Source organism: Limanda limanda, chromosome 20 (genome assembly GCF_963576545.1).
Source record: "Limanda limanda chromosome 20, fLimLim1.1, whole genome shotgun sequence".
Lineage (NCBI taxonomy): Eukaryota > Metazoa > Chordata > Actinopteri > Pleuronectiformes > Pleuronectidae > Limanda > Limanda limanda.
The window spans coordinates 11,727,675-11,749,789 of record NC_083655.1 but is presented as its reverse complement, the minus strand read 5'-3'; the positions used below and the strand labels follow the sequence as shown (position 1 = coordinate 11,749,789).

Sequence of the window (22,115 nt, the reverse complement as noted above, 5' to 3'; positions counted from 1 at the left end):
GGCTTGCTCTATACTTAGTGGCAATTAAAGATAACGATGTGACTTTGATACACATCTGTTCATGTGTTTTCCTTTACATTAGATTTTAAGTATTGGCTGCGAGTTGACTCAATTGTCCAATAAACATTTTTGAAGGAATTTGAGTTGTTAGTGTATTCACGGTGTGATGTTTCAGGAAACTACTGAAGCTACAATTATGAGTCAAGATAGGGTATGAAAATGTATCTACCTAATTTGTAAACTAAAAATCAATTGCTGGCTTAAAAACAAGTTGTAATACTACACAAAATGGTAATTAATGTGAACATAGTTGTTATTTTAACTTGAAAATCTGAGTTGAAACTGTGTGGAGGTGCACTATTCTTTAAAGAGAAAGTAAATTCTCTTTTAATCGATAATGTAACATGGTTAGTTGTTTTAACTCAGAGTATCAAGCTTAAACAATAACAGATCATTAAAGTTAAATGATCATTGATTAATTATTTAATTAAAGCTGTATAACTCAACTTTGTGAGTTGAAACAAACCTTAGCTTGACTTCACTCACACCTGAAAGTCTGGACTACGGCCTTAACCAAGCTTCATGTATTTGTTACATTATTTACATTTGATTTTGATATGCAAAATGTGTTCGTTCAAATATAATTTTGTTGGAGTCAAAGACTACAAGCTCTCCTGCTGGTTGCCTCTGCTTCATCTAGTCTTTTGTCTCACAATGGGTCTCGGTCAGATTTGGTCCGAGACACCTTTCCCACCTGTTATTTTGGTTCGGACTAAACTGAAAAGTTTTGACCAAACAAGGTACGTGAGAACAAGATTACCACCTTGACAAGTCTCACTGTGTAATGGAGCCTGTGAATGTGGTCCACATGTCTCCACACGGCCTCTTCACTTTACTTCACCTGACCACAGCTGTAATTACAGATGAAGAGTGGACGATGTTCCAGCTCTGAACAAATGGGCTCCAGGAGATGAGCAGTCCGCCCCAGACTTAATCCACTACCCGTGATGTACTGCACAAACCTAAGTGTTTACGATGACTGAACATTACAAGCCGAGTGATGGACTACAGAGGTGAGAGAGAGAGAGATATTGGACGGGCTTCCACACAGCCTCCTCTCAGCCTGTAAAAATGAAATATATGTCAGGCGAAGGTATTAGCAGCGCTGCCAAAACCACCATCACAGAGGGAAAAAATGGAAAGAGTCAAAAGAGAGACAGAGAGTGAGAGTTGCTTTTATACAAGGAGGAGGGAGAAGGAAAAAATATATAGCGATCAGGTGACAAAACCTAAAGCGTGCAAAAGTGTCCTTTCCGCTGAGTCATCACAAAAGACGTTTAGCCACAGCTCGAGTTTGTCCTGCTTTTTTTTTTTTTTTCAATCAACTGGAACTGACTCAGCAAGTAACTGGAGGCGACTGTGGTGCTCCATCACAGCGTGGGGCTCCCAGACTGTTGTTGTTCCTCGCTCAGGAGTCGCCTCGGCTCTGAGACCTTATTTGAGCAATGCACCACTGCTTGTTATTGCGGAATTTCGACACAAGGCTACGTATATGTGGCTGGTGCCAAAAAAAACTGAGCTGTTGTTTGAGAAAAAGGAGAAAGATTACGACAGCAGAGGAAGTTTGGATGGACTCAGCTGGGTTTCAGCCATCCAGGCCACAAGGGTTGCTTCTGCTGACCTGCAATCAGTCCTCCAATCCCAAGATGTAAAGACGTATAATTAAATCAGCTTTATGTAATATACAATGAATAGGTTTCCAGAAAAGACCTTCATTGTGTGCACATAATCAGAGTTACAGAGAAATGTTTTCATCTTTATATGATTGATTGCGTGCTCTGGATTTTTTGGGCCTGTTGCCAACAGTGATATAATCAAGCCCCTAATATCATGTATCTATATTTAACCATTAAACACAAATACAACCAAGTAAATATAACTTACATAGAATAGACTGTATTTGGTCTTATCAACCACTCAAAGCGTTACACAGTACAAGTCACATTCACCTGTTCACACACATTCATATACTGTAAATGTCGCATGCACAACACTTTTTCTATCACACAACATTAACACATTGTAATCAAAGACGTCAGTCACAATTAAGGCCCAGGGTCTTGCCCAAGTACACTTTGGCATATCTACTGTGCATCTCCCAGGGCCCCTTAAAAGATTCCAACAACTACACACACGTGTCTGTGAAAACATGCATACACATAAAGCATCACATTTTATCAAGAACTCTTCAGTCTAATAGAAACACACAGCAGCTGCTGTAGCAGCCTCAGCTAATGGGGCAGCGCTCACAGCATCTGCATCTCTGGTGTCTCATCAAGGGCGGAGTGAAAAACATCCTCCAACAGTTTGTCCTCCGTCCTCTCTCCAACTTTCTCCCTCTATCTCTCTCCGGCTCTCTCTAACCATCCCAACCGTCTGCCCGTCCTTGCAGGCGCCACATCCTCCTCAACAAACCACACATCACAGGCAGACTTCCCATTTCAGCCGCAGCTTATCTCCTGGTGACAGTTTCATACAGGAGAGCAGAGAGGCGAGGAGAAAGTCTATATTTTGCAGTTGACTGCTACAAGCGTAGACATTACATTAGATTTGCAGTCAAACGAGAGAGAAAGCCCAAACCTTTACAGGGTTTAATCGAGTGGAAAACGTCGGACTAGATTTAGCAGCATGAATGACATCAAAGGCTTTTAAATCCTCCTCTTGTGAAATGTAAAAACAGAGAACACCATCCAAAATTATCTCAATAACATGGTGCAATACTGTACAGTACAGAAGCCCCTATAATAGCTACTGAGTGACGGATAAGAGCTGTTAGCACTGCATGAAAAGAAGCGTTTGTGTCAATCTGTGTCGCAGAGAAGTGTTGGCACATCCTTCGGTTAACGACTTTCACACGTATCTGCAGGCAGCAAAGGAAACGCTCAGGGTTCCTGCAGTTGTCAAGCCTGTGAGCTGTTGAGATTTGACCCCCCCTGCTCCAACTCCTAGAGGACGCTTTCACATGCAAATGACAATGCTCTGAGCTTCACAAATGCAAATCAGTTTCCCTGAGAGCAGATAACACCAATGTGTAAGAGGCACCAACAAACTATCTGGCTGAGTAAACCAGGCTTAAAATAAATATTAAACCTGAAATTTTAAATTGTTCTTAAGTAAGTAAGTGTGCTATAATGAATTATATTGTATACCACGAACAAAGGTCAATGCAGTCAAAAGAAATGAAACAATGCACTTTATTTCAAATTTTTATTGTCATCCAATCCTAAATCTCAACAACTGTACAGAGTGGCATGATTACAGTCACTTTTTCAATTGTGCTGGTTAAATGCACAGAGGAAGTGTAAACCACACCTCTACCAGCAAATAAATGATGCTGGGTATGATCATCTGTGTCCTGTAAGCTCCAAACTTCTACTGGCTTTCCATAAAAATATCTGTCCTCCCAAAATACTGGCATCAAATTCACATGTCAATGGCAAACTAAGCTGTTCCATGAATTATAAATGGTACCTTTTCACCACTACTTTCAAAATTGCTATGAAACATTCATTGATTTAATGATTTAATAATAAAAATAGTAATATTTAATCCCCCATGGACTGCACAGTGACAAAACACAGCAGCCGGCTGTTTGGATACAACATACATCTCCACTCAGTTTGATTATTATTTTAAATATAAAGGAGACACAATATAGAGCTTAAATTCCTTCATAATTTGAACTTCAATTGTCTAATTGTTGTTATTAAACTTTCTCAGTATTCCATTAAAACAGTCAACACTTTTATCCAAAGCGACTTACGATAAGTGCATTCAACTATAAGGTTACGAACACAGAACAGCGTGAATCATGTGTGTAAATGTACTAAACACCACAAAAAATAAACCTGGCCTCAGTCAAATACTTATCCCATATGAATTAACCGCTGCTCACGTCACCCGCTCGCGTCATCAGCTGATGGACTCGTCCAATCAGAGCCTCGTAAACGCCGTGCAGCAGCGTCGAGTGTCCCGCAGACAGGAAGCGGGTCGTGTTTAGCTTGTCCCGTACGAGTGACTCTGTCTTCGGGGTAAATAACTTGCTGAAGTCGACACGACGCTGTTCCCTGGAGGAGAAGATGAGTGCGTGTGGAGGCAGAGCCGCGGGCCCGGTGTGGACGAGTCGAGGCGGAGAAGACGGGCGCACAGTCCCTGAGTTACGGTGAGCTAGAGCCGCCATGCTAACCACTAAGCTAACTGGTACATCTGAAAGCATGTCCGCCACTCTTTGGGATAGCGAGAAAGTTGCTTAAATACGAATACAGCATCGAGTGCTGGAGCAGATCTAGTGCATGTGTAAATATGTATGAATTACTTAGATGTAACAGTTTGTTCTCGTTAAGTTTTTTCATCAACGTGACTTTTTTCTGTATGTTTTCACAGCCTCAGCCCCCCCCCACACACACACACACACACGCACACACACACACAAACAAAGAGGCGTTAGGCTGAGACGCTGAAAGTCCGGATTTAAAGTGCAGAAAATGAAGCCATTGAATGTAAGTAACTGTTTATGAATTGTTTTGGTGTTTTTTTGCTGTGGATCTTCCAACGGTGATGCAGCGCGGCTATTTCCGTTTATTAATAATAAAGTCATGTTACATGTGTTGTTTTCCAGCTGCCTGTCCATGACGTACAAAGACACACTATGAGCCAGTATGATCCGACCAGACCTTACATCAGCATTGAGGAGTTGTCGGAGAAGAAAGAGGGTAAGGTTATATTCATTAAATAATTTTCCAGTTACATGTAAAGGTGTATGTTGTAATTGAACTGTGCTAATTTTACTGAATGTGTTTACAGCTGATTGAAGCGGGACAGATGACATGGATCCATCCTTCCACAGCCAGGAGCGCACCGACCTGTGTCCCACACTTCATATAAGACTGGAAGCTACACTGATCTCACAGCTACACACCACAGACGTCTACACACTGGAGAAGAGTCCCACAAAGAAGTCATGACCCAGAGGCTGCAGAGAAACATTTCAAGCCTCATCTGAGTTTTTGTACAATATTTTTGCTGTATGTAAATAAAGCTTTCACTCCACATATACCTTGTTCACATTTGTTCCCTGTACAATATGTTCACCTATAACATCAAGCATCACATGAATGTTTAGTTTTAATTAACTGCAGTGCTTTTGGTAAAGGCTTACTTATAAATAATAATACATATTAATATATACATTTTTATTATAAATATTGTGTGGGAGGGGCTTACCCCACGTGCGGAATGCTGTGACCCCACGTGTGCACTGCAATGACCCATAAGGTGACCAATAGCAACACTTCTACCAACCAATCACGAGTGACATTAGTTTCAAGGGTCTGTGGTTTCCTCCAATGGTGAGTAGAGAGAGGTTCTAGCCAGCGGCTGGACTCCGATTCATATGCTAATTAGATCACACGTCGCGATCGGTCCGCGAGGCTCAGCGAGCCCCCCCGCGGCTCTCTCCTTTGTTCTCCAAATCCCCCTTAAGGTCCGCAAACGCCGATAGACCCACCTTGTCTTCACTGGCGAACGCCGAGGTAACATCATGGAAACAGTTGGTTACAGCAGGGGATTAGGCCTGTCCGTAGAGGTTCACTGTGACAATAATACTGCTTTTCGTCTAGTGTAGATTCCTGTTTAGTCTTCAAAAAGCACTGGTGGGTAACATCTTGTTGTATTTTACTCCCACAAAGTTTGGAGCCGTGCGAGGAGGGATAACTAAAGATTGGATCGTTTCAAAGGTCGACAAATCCCGTCACTTTTTGTTTTGTTTGTTGTTTGTTGTTATAAGCTCCAAAAATGCAGGATCATACACGTCCCACAAAGCTTAATGACGTCTCCACACGACCACATGTAAAGCTCTGTACAGAAACACACATTGTGTAGCTGTGTGTAGTTAAGCAGCTACGCAGAAAGCTACACAGACTGTACCAATAAAAGGTTGACGACAGCATTTGGTCTCTGTGGGTTTGACTGGAAGTGATTGTCAAACTACTGGAATGGTTTTGTAGAACAATATTAAAGATATTGATCAATCATCTCAATCAGAAAATTATAAGATATGGTCACAGTCACGTGGTTGTCATTGTCCTATTGACCATCATATTGAAAATCAATGAATTGCTTTATGACATTCACCTGAATATCCATCATTTATTATTAGTTTATCATCTTTGAAGGGTCGCAGGAGGAGCTGCAGCCAACCCCAGCTGTCATTGGACGAGAGGCGGGGGAACACCCTGGACAGGTCGCCAGTGAATCGCAGGGCTGACATATAGAGTCAAGCAACCATTCACACCCACATTAACAACTAAGGTCAAGTTAGAGTCAGAGAAAACCCACAAGGAAACTCCACACAGAGAGGCCAGACTTGGATTTGAATCAAAAATGAATTGCTGTGAGGCAACAGTGCTAACCACTGTTCCACCACGCCGCCCACAACACCAACAGACTCCTAATCTGTAGAAGCTGCAAACTTTAAAATGTTACCGCTTTTGTTATTGTCATTATTGAGAGACACCTAGTGGAAGGAAATGACACCTTGTTTGTTTAAGCTGTGACTTTAACTGTGCCAGTAGTGGTTGCTACTAGCAACACAACTGAAACCACCTCAGTGATACTCCACATGACGAGTAAAGTGATGTCACAAATTCTCCTCTATTAAATCAATTAAATGCTGTACGTCGTTCAATTTTTCCAAATTTGTTCAATTATTGTTTCCCCTTTTATTATTTTCTATCAGTGCTCGACAGAATAATCAGAGAAGGTTTTTTGTTTGCAAGCTTCACATCATCTACTCTGGGTTCAAGTTTAAAAAGGTTCAAAACCCCTCCATCAGCAAACACTTGAGAAAGGAGGATCTGTGTTTAGCTTGCTGCTTTATTACCAAAGCAACGGTTTTATCAGAACACACGACTCCTGCAGTCATTAAAGGGAGGAGGGCGAGCCAACCGCAGGCCCCAGCTGTGACTCATAATTTCCAGAAACCAGTCGCTCGAGCAGCGATGGTTCCCCTGGGAAACGCACACCGCTTGAAAAACGACCACCGGTGGTAGAGTGGCGTCCCCGATAAACAATAGAGATCGGGTGAAGCTTGATTGATTCGGTTCATGTGACAGTGCATGGACAGAAAAGCATCAGGTATTCAGATAAAGAGAAGAGTAGACTTAAATCCTCCTCTAGGTTGAGATGAAAACCTTAACCCTCTCAGAATAAATCCATCCAATGCACACTTTTAATACATCTTCATCAAAAAGACAATATTGACTGAAATAACCCTACATAATATGCATCATATAAAAGGTCGGCGCCTGCTCCTCTCACCTCAGACCGCAGCCATGCTTAATGGTGGTGATGTAGAAGCTGTGGACGACTCCATGCTGTCATTACTGGGTTGTTTTGATTACAAGTCATGGGTACAGTCTTCATGGAAGCCTGGCCAACTAAAGTCAACCCCCGTGTTGTTTACTGCGTGTCAATCGATCTCTGGTTGACTGAACGCTTCAAATGTGATGGATCATATAGCAAATAAATCTTTACATTTAGATTTCTGTGTATTTTTTCAAATGTTTTGGGGGGTTTAAAGGATTTTTTTGTTTGATTAGAGGGCAGCACGGTGGTTAGTGAAGTTTCTAACAATATCACGATACTTAAGACCTCTTTAATTTGGATAAACTGGAGGTAGCAATGATCTGGTGCGCCCTCCTCTGTATTTACTCTGATGGTGGCTGAAAGGTCATGAGAAGGGTGGGGAGAGTTGCTTGGTTTTCACTGGGACCGGTTCTGCCGAGTTCCGAGAAAACTGAAGATAAACTGTGCATTTACACACATGTTACACACACACACACACACACACATTTGAAGAGTCAACAAATACCAAGAGGCTCATTAAGGTTTTTCTGAGCTCTGTCAAAATATCAACCATCACACTTTGCAGCACAGTCTGATGAGTGCATGCAGCTACGGGTGAGAGCACAAAGGAGGCGCAGCCGGCTCTACAGAGCGGGTGATGCAACTTAATGGTTTCTTTCACAGTTACTCTAAGATGTGCAGTTAAAAGGATGCCATTACTACGCAGTAAAAAATAAATATTTAGTTGTAATAAAATGGCAAATAATTCTCATCATCACCAACACAGGCTGCATCATCATGAAAAGAGACTTAAAAACAGCACATCTGATCTCAGACCCCTTTACAAATGGCTTTTAAAAGTAGAACTGGAAAAGCACAGAGAGTGAATAACAAGCACAAGCAAAGAAAAGGGGAATAATAAAAAAGGATTAACAAGATGCATAAAATAAAATATCGTAAAACATAAGAAGAAAGTAAGCACAGATTAAAAGTGTGAAGGATTAAAACCCTGAAAATAAAAGCAAGATTAAATCATAAAAGCAAGAAAAAGTGGCCTTGTTTTAATTGGATGTGTTTTATGTGGTTCTTGCTATAATACTGTGTTTAAATACAAGGGGAGAGCGAATGGCGCTCAGCAAAGCCATATGAGCATATCAGCATCATGAAGCCATCACCTCGACATGCACCGAGGAGGAGGCGGCAGATACAGAACAAATACTGTACACAGACATACAGTGGTGCCATTGATTTTTCTTATAAAACAAGAGGAACAAAGGATGAGAAAGAGGATGATGACGAAAGAAGAAATGAAAAGCATGTTTCCTCCACTGAGTGGTGTTGACTGATGGAAGACAGAAAGGGTCCTTGGGGAGACGTGAATCAGGTCCTTCACATTTCAACATCTAATACAACAAAAAACACTTCATTCGACATTACATTGAATCAGAACGATTTCCTTGAGAATTCGTAACCATAGTTACAGACTTACCTTAACCTAACCCTGACCTAAACTAGCCTTAAAACATGTATTCACCTTAAAATTTAGGAAGAAAAGTCCCCATAATGTGACAGTGGAACAGATTTATCTCCCGAAAACATGAGTAGTACCTGGATCACACACACAGGTTTGCACAGCTATCCTAGTTAGGACATCGACTTTCATGAAGTGCCCCATCCTTTGTACACTCACAACCACCACTAGCAAACCTCTCCATCAGCTCCACAGTCAATACCAGTGAGCTACTCTAATTTACAGTATGTATGTTGGGGTACGCTCATAAATTAGAGCACTTGAGGTTTGGGGGTTAAAGATCTAGCAAACTAAGGGAGATCAGGGAGAACAGGTCTATAGCCAAAGCTCAATGGTAATTTATTTTTGTGTGCTTGTGTGAGTGTATACAAGCACGTGTGCAAAATAAAGGACGGATTAATATTAGTAACAATTTGCCGAATCCGTCTGCTGCCTCCATTATCAATGATGATTACCTCCGCTGCAAACAAGCCTCAGCTGAGGTATTGCTTAGTTGCTTTCACTTGGAATGACGCATTTGTAGTTAATTGGTCCACAAATGGAAGCATGCTAGTAAGCCCCGTTAGCAAAGACAATGCCTGTTAATCTTTTAAAATCTGCAGCACACTTAAAGGCAACACTTTAAAAGGTCAAATTCTTTATTCTTTATCCTCTCTCATTACCATTCACAAGGGGGCTGCTATGGATTAAATAAAAAAATTAATACATAAATCTTGTGAAGCTCAGATTGTTTATTTATTCAAATATATATATAATTGGAAATTTTTGCTGGAAATATGACTCGACTGACTAAATATTCTGCTCTAAGATATTATATTTTGTTAAATTCATACTAAACATTTATTGTATTATAGGCAGTTCAATATCCACGCCCCCAACAATACACACACCAAACCAATTATGAGTCAATCTCAGCTTTCAATCATGACGTCTCATCCTGTTTTCAACATTGAAGCATTGGAAACCATCTGTAGGAAACCTTATAGGACGTGTATTTCTTTTAATTTAAGAAATCAAATCTCAATTTGTCAGTAAATAAATCTGAAAATGTTGATCAAGCTACATGTAAATGTTCCTCTTTGTCCTTCCCCCACTAAAGACCCCTCTGTTCAGCATCGTCATTCAGTCTCACACACTGCATTGAAATGCTCGGGGTGGATGATGACAGTGAAGACACCTCGGGGGAAGAATGAGACAACTGGAACAGAGACAGAACATTACCTGAATACAGAGAGGTTTAAAGAACACCACAGTGCAGCGCTCACACAAAAGGAAGAGGAGGATCCATTTTCTGTAATGAGGCAGACTGCACCTCGGACAGAGCGTACTGTCTGTCTCTCTCCTCCTCCTCCTCCTGACACTGTAATCCCTCAGAGGATCCTTCACTTTTTCCCTTCACACAGAACTCCCACGAAGACAGTCCCGCTCTGAAGCTGCAGCTAACTGACTGTGTCCAAGCACTTGAACCTCGCTGCCAAATACCCCTGAAAAAAGCAGAGTCCCTCCAAATTAACACGCATGGCAAAGTTCAATCACTTCAATATCGTGCGGGAGATAAGGTCAATGGGATGAATGAGTGGCTTTTTGAGAGGTAAATGAGTCCTGTGTCTCTCGGCCTGCAGGGACGTAATGAAGAGCTCCACTCGGTGAGAAAAGTGTGGCAATTATTCAAACAAAAAGAAAGTCTCCCTGCTGCCTTTCCCAGAATCACCCACTCCCTGTGGACAGAGAGCAGCTCGTCCAACACCGAGCTCAGTCTCAACACAACCAGGCCACTGCAAATGAGGATATGACCACTGAATGGAAAGAAAAGCACTGATGGAGGGAAGGTAGATATTCAGGAAGCAGAAAAGGTGAGATAACACATTTTTTCCAAATAGTTGCACAAGTAATCAGAGCAGAAATGGGCGAATATGAAGGTAATTGTGGACGGACCATAACTGCTCCCAGTCTGTCCTAAAAAGACCTATGTTTAAAATGGGTAATTGGAATTCAAGTTCAAACTAGATCCGGACCAATATCTGGGTTTTCTGGGGGGGGGCAATGCTGATAAAAAAATTAGAGAGTTAAGAATTTATGATACCAATATATGTTTTTGACAAGTTCTCTGTCAAACTGTTAAGACGTTAAGAAATGTAATTGACGCTTGACATTTTAGGGTTCAGCACTTTATTGCAAATAATTAAAATATTAAACGCAAATAGAACCAGATATTTAGAACTTGAATTAAGGAAAAATTCACATACATGTCTTTACGTAAAATGTAAACATGAATCTTTTCTACATTGTTTCTCCTGTCCAATAAACATTTTGATAACATGACAGCGCTCCAAAAGTGAAGTCAAAGCTCCCCTGGTGGTTGGTTGCAGTATAGGTCATAAATCCTGCCTCCTCCATGTTAGTGGATGAGAACAGGACCAAAATATTTTTTTCAAAGATGGTTTTATTTTGCTCGGTTCTTATCACACATATGTTTATTCAAGGGTTAATATTTACGGTAAGTTTGGTTTTAATTAGTTGGGACCTCAACACCTTGGCTCCATCTCCTAATCAATGCTGTGCAAACTCTGGCTCCAAACGATTTCCTGGTGTGGCATCATTCTCAGTTCCAACTCTCGAGATAAATTAAATAAAGCATCAATTTCCCTGTTGATAACTCCAGAGTTTATTAGTGTGGAAATGTATACAGGTAATCTAGAGAAATGCCGAGCAGTGATCCACTCCCCTACATCCATTTGACCCTGAGTGAACAGGGGCTTAATGACACTTGCAGAGACAGACACACATACACACACAGATAAACACGCTCGCCCAGGCAAGGTTATTGAGGAAAAACGATCTATTCAGTCAGCTGGAAATGCTGAAGCGATGTACGAACCATGAAAGCGAGTGTGCCACAAGTAGTTGGGGCGGATTATTTTTCACTATCTCATCAGCCGATCCCGTGGGCTCAGCAGCTCCAGAGGACGGCGGCGCGGTGCAGCTGCTGATTTGTCACACTCGGGGGAAATCAGAATCTTCCTCCATCAGACGCCGTAATGCATCACATGCTTAGGACACTAAGTGCAGCGCGGGAGAGTCTGGTACCTCCCAGGCACTCACACACACTGATGCACACTTTGTAGGAATACTGAGCAGCAAACTTATTTTACAGGCTTTGTTACTAGCTATTTACATGACTGATAAGATGGCGCAGCTGTACATCAACTCCAGAGGTCAGGATTGTTTATCATAATGTTAAATAAGAACAATAAGAACATATATTTCATATGAGTGAGTTTAAAAAAGTATATGTGATCTTTCTAGTTTTTAGAGTTAGAGACGGCCCCTTGCCATTAAACTGCTAAGTGGCTGCTTAGGGCACAGTAGCCACCAGGGGCCCCCAAAACCCTGCATCGTTTGCTAATCATCATGTTTGTTCGATCCAAACCTGGCAACAACGTCGTACATACATAACGCAACCTGCGGCTGGGAGGCAGCGCCCCCTACCTCAGTAGGTGAACAGTTTCTGATTTGAATAGTGAAAACGTCTGAGGAAAAAAACATAAGGTGCCAAAGAAAGAGAAGAAAATGAAAAAGAGGGAATGTCCCTGGCAACTAAATATTTGTTGTTTATTTGGGCACTTTTAGTTGTTGCTCGTTTGCACCTTTTGCATCCGGAATGTTTGTAGAGGAAAATAAAAACTGCATTGTTCAACAAAATCGTGAAAACGTCTGACTTTATTAATTTTAATTACCGAGATGATGCTTTAATCTGCAAAGGAATAAGGGCTGTAATTGTACAATATCTGGTTCTATAAATATTTCACCGCCTCTCACTGCGAGACAAGGCCCCCAATCTTATCCTGCTTAGGGCCCCCAGAAGTACAGGGCCGACACGGTTTACAGTTACAATGTTAAAAAAGCTACTGCATCCGACAGAGACACAGGGAGACTGAGACAATGAACACGGTATGCGTAATCATGTCCATGTATAATTGCCATGGTCAGTGGGACTATATTTCTGTCTACTAATTAAGTTTAATTAGATTTAACATCATCTACTAAGGGCCATATTAAAAACTAATTAGAAATCTCAGAGTCGGCGGTGGCTGCACAGATCACCTCACCAGCCCCGAACGCATAAAGCAAATTATAGCGAAACTGCGCTGATCAGTATTCAGCAAGGAAACAAGAGAGGAGGTGGTCGTTGTTGTATTTGAAAATTAAGTGACAATTCACCATTTACTATAAATATGAAAACAACTTGAAATGATACACATTTTCCACTGCAGGATATCTACATTTTGACATTTATAAATCTACGTGGTACTGTCTTAGATGAGCAGGTTGACATCATTAAAAAATTACTGTAAACAAGCCGGGACACAACAATCACACAGCAGCTCCGATGCAATTAAAAACTCTACTGTAAGAAAAGGGTTTTCCTCTTTTTTCACACAAACACTGCACATGAATGGCACTCAGGAGAATGTAAACCTTTGCCGAGGCCCAGCAGTCCTCTAAATGTGCTGACAAAGAAATACAACAAGCAGACCAGACAGTAGCAGAGGAAACAACAATAGAATAGGATTGAAAACTTAAGACAAAATTAGCTAGCTTAACTAGCATACGTACAACGGTTCAAAACAATTATAATGCTATCACTGGCAGATCGTGAAAGAGGATGACTTAAATAGTATTCTATTTTTAGTGGATCTTCTTTGCACAACTTGTCCTCTATTCGTCATACAGTAGTTGACTTGTTTACATACTCTCATGGTGTCTACTTTTATGGTTTTGGTCATTAGTGTTTTCAATACACTGCATATTTCTTCTCACATGCTATTGTACTGTACAATCCAGACCATCAAACACTGTAATATAAGTACTTTTGTACCAGTCTTTGATATCATTTTTCCTTGTTCCAGCTGCATGTTTACATCTATGTAGACATACTGAGAGCAATGTAAAAATGTATTTAATGTGTTCCCATACTTGGCCAACAAGGCAGATGGTGATTCTGATGAATGAACTCTGCTGGGAATATGCCTGCCAATGTGGCTGTATGGAAAGGTCAGAAACAACACTCACACACACAGACACACACAGACACAGCTGATGAGATCAATATGTCCCTACACAGCCCTGCCACATCAAAACAACCCACATCCCAACATGACTCACACCAATAACATAACACAGCTAATCCGCACCAAAAGAACAACAGCCCAAAATAGCTCCGCCCGACCTGCTTTCCTGGCTGCTACAAAAAAAACTACATTCATTCTAAAGATGGAGGGAGGCGCCGGCGATTAGCCACAGAGAGTGTTGATAGGCTTCTGCGTACGTGTAGCAAGACGTTACATCCCCGCAGCTTTGGGCCGATTCATGGGAAAGAACGTCACATGTTAACATACGACCCAACGCTGGATTATGGCACCGAATAAACACCTTAGACACAGAGAAGGAAGGAATAATACATGTCTGTTCAACACAATGCAGCTATTCAAGCAGCCGTAAAGCTGCTGCGCTGGACCAGTCTCCAGATCTCTGGATTTTCCACTCAACGGAGAGAAGTTGGGGTCATTAGTTCACTAGTCTGGGAAAAACCCGCCTCATTAAAGAAACAAATCAATCCAACACAGAAGCTAAACTACAAACTTTTCAACACTCCACAGTTGATATACGACTGTGTATGAAGGAAATAAGTCGGAAATTGAAATTTGAGCAGCTGCTATGAAAGGACATGAACTTAGGCCTGAAAGTTGAAGTTGATTGGTCCCCATTTAGTGCTGCTCTAATAGAGGAGATGGCAGTGCAGCCCAAAGGGAGCGGCCTGCAACGACCTGCAAAATCCTCCGACTGCTACTGCTCGGAAATCGAATTAAACCAATTTATCAATCATCGTGGATAAAGAGCCATTTGGGCCGAACAGAAGCCGATTGACTTTTATCCCGGCTCTAACAAATAACACACTTTTTGAAGTCGTCCTGTAGGGCTGTGTGTGTATGTGCGTGTCTTCTCCAGACACAGAGGCAAGAGGATAAGTACAGGAGGAAATAGAGGTCAGCTCCATCCCAGCACAGAGTGACATCCCCCTGCCACCTTCTTTCAGAGAGATCCTGCCCTCGCAGCGTGACTCCTGGTCCCTGCCTGTCATATCCCCTAGAGCTGAAAGAAACAACTATGGGAATAGAAAAAAACAAGAAGAGCGCTAAAGCCTCTGAATGCATGAGACATATTAAACCCAATATGAAACCTGACAGGTATACAGACTCAGACATTATAAGCCTGTGGTTACAGCTCGGCCTCACTCGTCTGACCACAACTTTATTCCAGTGTTTTACCGACGAATTCAAACTGCTAGTGCGTCACCTTCGAATAATCTGGTACAACGGTTGTGGGAAAGAGACGGCTGCATTCCGGCACCAGGAATTACCAAACACAAAGAAAGTGTGAAAGATTACACTGGATAAAGAATGACTATCGGGGGTGCACTGCCCCAAGGCTTCAACAACAACTGAGACTTATCCAAGCACTTTCCAAATATTTTTCCGTGTTCAATTCTCCCTGGGAAGCTGAAGCAACACATACAAAAGAATGTACTCGTCACAGTGGCAGATGAAATGAGTTTTGGGGAGAGCGGTACAGGTACAGTAATTGGTTTATCCATCAAGGACTTGACAGAAGCACTTGTAGAGTAGATCCTTCCCAACGCTGAAGGCAAATTACCCATAAGAGTCACAAGTGGCTGCAGCTCCAGCCATCTTCTCACCGCTCACTCCACCGGTGTGAACAGATAGATAGTTATTTCTCTCCATAATCATTTCCCCAGTCTGTGGCCCCTGGGAGAGCTGTTTGTTAAGTAGGCCCACGCCTGCGCTCCCCTGAGCTTCCCTGCTGCTTCGTAATGAGCCTCTCCAGCTGGATGGCCACGAGGTTGAGCAGCTCACCTTCTCTAATTGGCTGAATCACAATCTCACACCTTTCAGTCGCAGAAGTTACCAAAGATTTGTTTTTTTTAATTCCAACAAAGTTGCACAAAGCTTCCCGGGTTAATTCAATTAGGGGTAAACATCAAACATGCAGAAGAGTCAAAAATATATATAACAAAAGAGATCCAGAGGAGACATAACAATAAGGCTTCAATGTAAGTGAAAAACTAATGAGCAGAACTTGAGGTGGTGGAAGTGAGATTGCTCAAATGTGAACATGATATATTGGGGGATTTCACGAGGTCACATGTCTGACAGTTTGTTATCATAATTATCATTTTGGAGGTTGGGTTTTCGTCTACATTTGTTGATTGTTGTCTGTTAGCTGGATTACGCTAAAACTCCTGAATAGACTTAATACAATTAATGAAAGGATCAGAAGTGTGCAAATCCAGATCAGGTGGCAGATCCAGGATGTATTTTTTGCTTCCTTCAACAATAAGAGATTGGACGTTTTTCCACATTTTCTTTGATTTGTGAGGATCCCCAAAAAAATCCAGACCTAGTGAATTTCAATGTGGTTTCATAAGTGGACTGTTGGTCCTTGGTGGAGGTATGTGCTCCTCCAAGTGACACTCTAGTTTTAGATTGAATTGGGATCCGTATTCAGTTTACGGTCACCATTTCTCAAAAAGACAAATAAATGTGTTAAACGTATTATGAAAAACAGTCATTTCGGTAATTTTATTTCCTTTTGATTTGAAACATTGCAACACTTGCATATTTCCTTCCTTGTCCTTCCTTCAATTCAACCACCAACGTGCACAAGATGCAGACAAAAAGGGAACAAGTCTCCATACAGCTCCTGTAGGTTAAAAACCTTAGATGGCCTTTAATAATGAGAGGCAGACTCTCAACTTCTTCTTGGTGTTGTGCTCTGCAGCTGCTGCAGCGGAGGTCACCTGAGTTTGTGTATTAGTTACATTTTTTACTGTAGACATGTTGGTTTGTCATCGTAGGGAAGGAACAGGTGTTAACATTAACGATGGTGCCGCTCTATTTAAGCCTCACAGTGAGCCATGACAGGGTGACAGCACGACTCTGCGGCTAAATGAAATTCAGGCATCATTAATTTTATTATTCAAACCTCAGTTTTTCCAACGGTGACACTGAAATGTCTCATCAGCTGTCCTGCCCACAAAAATGTGAGAGAAAGATCACAGGGGTGTCAAGGTCAGCGTGTTCAACCACAGGGTCCTGGGGAGAGGGTTGATCAGGCAGCACATGTGAAAGCAGGATGTGCAGAGCATTTTAACACGTGAAGACGTGAATAAAATAACACTATAAATGTCCCCATCTGAGGTTATGGGATAAATTTTCCTTTTGCCGTTTCTTTTAAATCCTTTTAGAGGCTTTTTCATGATTTCATTTAAAAGCGTTTTACAGCCAATCTCTCAGAACACACAAATTATTATAGGTTTGTATGAATATATAATGTATACAGTTTATATGTGCAGTTTTACAGGGTAGTACCTTCTACCTGCCTAATAATTTATATGTATGTGATATCAGTCTTTTTATAGGAACATTTAGCTGTATACCAACCCGTCTCTTCCATGTCTATTTAATCTATGCTCAAAATCCAAACCTTTAAAAGAAAGCCCATCAAAAGACCAAATCCTTGCCTATATATATCCAAAGCCTTTAAACTGTTAATGTATTCATGTTCTTATGGAGGAATATTGATCATGTTTCATTTTAATTGTTGTACAGGTTAAGTGATAAAAGCTTTAAGATGCATGATGCACAAGCTGCAGTTGCCCACATTAAAAGTTTCAGTTTAAGGTGCAGTTTAAAAAAAAGGTGCAGGTTGTCATTAACCAGGCGTATGTGCATCCTTTTATCTACATATTTATTACAGTTGTGCATTTATAAGAAAGAAGGTAATATCAGTAAAGTGTTTTAATGTTTTTTATTATTCAGCATGGGGGAAAAATTATAATGAAGAATTTTAAGTGCCAGCTGAGGCTTATAAATTATCCCATGAACCCTTCAATATGGTAATTTACAACTCTGCAGGGCTGACTTCATTCAAGGAAGAAAACAAATATCAGCCATGCACGGAAGAGAAGAACTCAGAGGGAGAGGGAGCGAGCTGCCGAAACACTCGGCAACCATCTGCTGGAAACATGCTTCATGTCCCTATTCATATACTGTAAACTGTGAAGTGCTTTACATTTCATATGAAAGGCAAATGGTTTTTTTTTGCTCTCTTTGTGTAACCTGATCAGAACCAGTTGCGACTTGGCAGCAAACAGTGGGAGGTATGAATTAATTGGCTTCACTGTATAAAACTGAAGTGGGGACATCATACAACCCGACATCCTCGTCGAAAAATGTACGGCTGCAACTCGTGTTTGCTTAAATGGATTAATAAGCATTTTTCCTCTCTTAATCATGAATAATTATAGCGATTTGGTCCATAAAGTGTCAGAAGATATAGTTAAAAATGTCAATGTATTTGAATGATCGTTTGTCTCTTTATGTTGACCCTGCGATACACTGGCGACCTGTTCAGTGTGTACACCGCCTATAAATGAAAAAGTGGATGGATGATTATAATATCTATTTGATACTTTAAGAGCAGCTTTACTTAGTTTCACGAGTTGGATGACTTCTGCATCCCTCTGAATGAAAGAATAAGACAGAACAGAGACGTGAGACAAACACTGATGCTGAGGGAGCAGAGAAATCAGTTTGGTTTTCAGACGGCAGATGAAACAAGTGAAATCTAACAGCACCAATAAAAACACAAATTGAAAGAGGAGGGGGGGGGAAATCTCAATGTCAGATGTGTAATTGTACGTCAGGGGCGTTAACAGCAGAAACAAGCTAACCCGACTGTCACTTTGTATTCAACTGCTCTGGAAACTTTGCTTTCAAAGCATCTCACAAGTCATAATGGCTTAATAAGGCTGCACATAAAGAGCGTGGCTGCTTTTATGAAGAAATGTTGTCTAATAAATATTTGCCTGTGATCAGATCAACATCATCAGCATTGACAGCCTGAGAGGCGCACATTTTGTGTTTCATCACTCGTGACAGCTTTGGTGGGAGAAATGTTTTACAGCTCAGCAATTTGGGAATACAGCGCCTCTGCTTTGAAACTGATTTGGGGGAAAATAAGTTGAGTTTTCAGCGTCACGAGCCAATAGCTGTTCGCTTTCTGGTTTGTGACGCAACTTTGTTATGCTCCTCAGAGTACAGCTAAGTTGTTCAGTCGAAGTTAAGAGGCCTAATGACTCGTGGCATCCACTCAAGAACAGAAAACCACAGAGGATCACCGTTCAAATCGGAATACAGACATCAAGCTCCACAACAAAATAGCTGATGCTGGGGCCTTGAACATAGTCAACAAAGCATACCTCTGTTTAGAAAATTATAGGGTACAACCACAAAGCAACAAAAAACATATTTTGAATTTTGTTCTGACAGTACACCAGAGATTTAAGACTAAAATGTTCTCCCTTAGTCCTGCTGAAACAACACAAAACACCCACGCTGACCCCGACCACCAAACATTTGATGGCAAAACCCCCACGGAGGCCTGTCACAACAGAGCTGAATCCCCTCTGACTGGGGGGTTGTCACTGCGGGTGGGGAGGGTGCGACGGAGCGAGTGAAGGACAGGAGGTGAGGAAGAGGAGCTGGTTGGCACTGGTCGCATGTTAAGTGAGAAGCTGTGACACGGCAGCAGAGCCCCGGAGGCCCCGGGCCCACCTGACCCACAAAGACCTGACAGCCCACAAGCTGAAAACCCCCAGACAAGCATCTTCCTCCTCACAGCCTCAGACTCTGAAGTAATATACCATGAAATCAATGCAGCTCAAAACACCAAAGTGATGCTTCCACATTTCAAATCAGATGTCACGACAACAGAAGAAACAAATTAAAATGATAAAAAAATGCAGATTAAATAAACTATTTATATCCTGGAGTGTTTTGGCTCACTGAAACTTTGAATGCAGATGATAAGAGATGATAATTATTGCTGGACTTGCTGCAATAGTGACAGAAAAAAGAATAAGCACTCATCTCGGATTGATTTCACTCGAAATAAAAAAAGTGTGAAATAAATTGCCTACAAGTAAAGCCATCGTTTTTCACCTACAGATAATGCAGTAAGCTACAATTACATTTACCCTGAAGTATGGTGCGCAGAATAGCCTTAGGTCATTTTCTGTGCAATAAATTTAGCACTCAAAATTCACAATCTAATCTGAAACCTTTCCGTGTTATATTTAACACTCAAGTAAATAAAAGCCACTAGCCACTATGCCTGTGCATTTCTCCTGGCTGCCAGGCAACTGTGGCTAGCTGGCATAGGCTAATTCTGACAGCAAATCCCAGGTGTTAATATCCAGTGAAATTTGTAATGCTTACAGGAGATTTGTTTTGAAATTAGAATCCTGAGCATGCACACACAACGACAATGTACAGGTATATGATGCTAATCAATTAGGGCTAAACTCTGCATGCAACGGGAAAACCGTCTCCAAATAATGCTTAGTGTCAAAAGCCTGATGTTTAATCAGTTACTTTCACAGTGTGCCTGTGGTATAAAAACACCACAGATCTCTTGTATCTATTTACCTTCCTAAATATGAATTGTCAGTTAAGATGGCAATATGTTCTATATCGGTATGCATGTTGTCTTTTTTGTGCGTTATTATATTTGTTAGGTAGATACAATATGTCGAGAGAGACACTGGCAACACATGGTAGTTGCCTCTGTCAGCTGAACCTTGCTGCACACCACTATCCCTGCTCATTTCTGCTCAGAGCCGAATGTTATTGCCTCCATATCATCTCCTCTCAAATCCTAAAAATGCTCGAAAAGAAGCCCTGGCCGGGTAATCCCATCTCACCTCAGCCTCTCCTCCTCGTTCTTTCGCAGCTTCATGTCCCGTTGGACCACTTTCAGCACGTGCTCCGCCTCGTCGTCCGTCAGGCCCGACAGGTCCAGCTTCCGGCCCATCGCTCTTAGCCTCGCCACAGTGAGCTGCTGCTGCTGCTGCTGATCCTAGACAAAAAGGAGGAGGAGGAGGAGGAGAGGCACGGGCACTGCCGCTCTGGGGGCCGAGGCTGGGACGACCCTAAAGAAAGAACCACAGACAGAGACATTTAACGTGTGTGTATTTGTGGAATCAATTCCCTCTTCTGGAGTTAAACGTGGACATTCATTAATTAATCATCATACTCTGTAAGCTATGGAATTACAGCATCGATAAGACTTAGCTTTTATTGTGCAGTTACGTTTTCACAACAGCAAGCCCATTGGAACGTAAAGCTCCACTGAAAGGGCATGAGCTCACCATGCAAATAAGGCTGCAATGTTTGCTTTTATAAATTGTGAACAAGTGGCGCCATGCAGTTGCGCGTCTGCTGCATGAATTTCCCTGAGAGTTGGTTTCCAAACCAAAGTCTAATGGCTGGAAAGATTCTTCTATTTACTGTTTCAGGTCACGGTCAGTTTGATACTTGAACTCGCCCAAGAGGGAAGAAACATTTGGGCTTAAGTATGCCCTTGTCAATTTTAAAAGGCTGTATTCAAAATGTTCAAAAATGTGTATGTTGCCTCATGAGAATATTTTTAGCCATTAACAGTAATTGTGGTCTCGTGAATGTTATCTGCACATACACCCAAATGTAATTTTATTAAGTAAACCTGGGGAAAAGTAAAATCTTATACAACTCTGCAATTACTCCTACTCATCAGGCTTTGAAAGAAAAAGCCTTTAAGCGACACAGAAAATGTCTTATAAATAAAAAAATATTTTGAATTCATTTACTTTTCTGATGGTTTCTTTATTTGTCATGCAGTTTGCGAATGTAAAAATGTAATCATCCATAACCCTGCAGCTCCATATCGAAACAATCTCCATTCATACTAAAATGACAATATTAACATACTAATGTATACTGTATGTTAGTTTAGCAAGTTCATTTTTGATTATTAGCACAAAACAGGTACAAATGAAGAGCACTTGTCAATTCAATCTCGATGATTTAGCTTAATGAATGTTAGCTCTAGCGTTAGTTAGCCAACTAGCAACAAACATTTACGCGATATACAACAATGCCAGAAATTCAAGAGTGTATGTTATTCCCCAGAACAATTCACATAACACCTTTGTTCCTATGGTCTCTTTGTGATATTATACAAAATGCACAAATGTTGCATGTTAGCAGGTTTCATGTTT

At 41.3% G+C, this 22,115-nt stretch overlaps 1 protein-coding gene and 1 long non-coding RNA gene across 3 annotated transcripts in view; one reads left to right on the top strand and one right to left on the bottom strand.

Annotated features, from left to right (window-relative positions):
- myripb (myosin VIIA and Rab interacting protein b) overlaps positions 1-20,917 on the bottom strand; it is a 102,038-nt gene extending 81,121 nt beyond the window's left edge. The window contains exon 1 of one of the 2 annotated variants that reach the window (XM_061094163.1): positions 20,781-20,917. In XM_061094163.1, coding sequence (XP_060950146.1) covers positions 20,781-20,890 — 110 coding nt within the window. In that variant the 5' untranslated portion in view covers positions 20,891-20,917. The remainder of the gene's footprint in view (positions 1-20,780) is intronic. The other variant, XM_061094162.1, reaches the window with a different exon arrangement.
- On the top strand, positions 3,760-5,109 carry LOC133026981 (uncharacterized). The gene is made up of 4 exons (XR_009683244.1): positions 3,760-4,222; positions 4,444-4,559; positions 4,679-4,772; positions 4,864-5,109. It is a non-coding gene; the product is annotated as an uncharacterized LOC133026981 (long non-coding RNA).
- Positions 20,918-22,115: the final 1,198 nt, after the last annotated feature.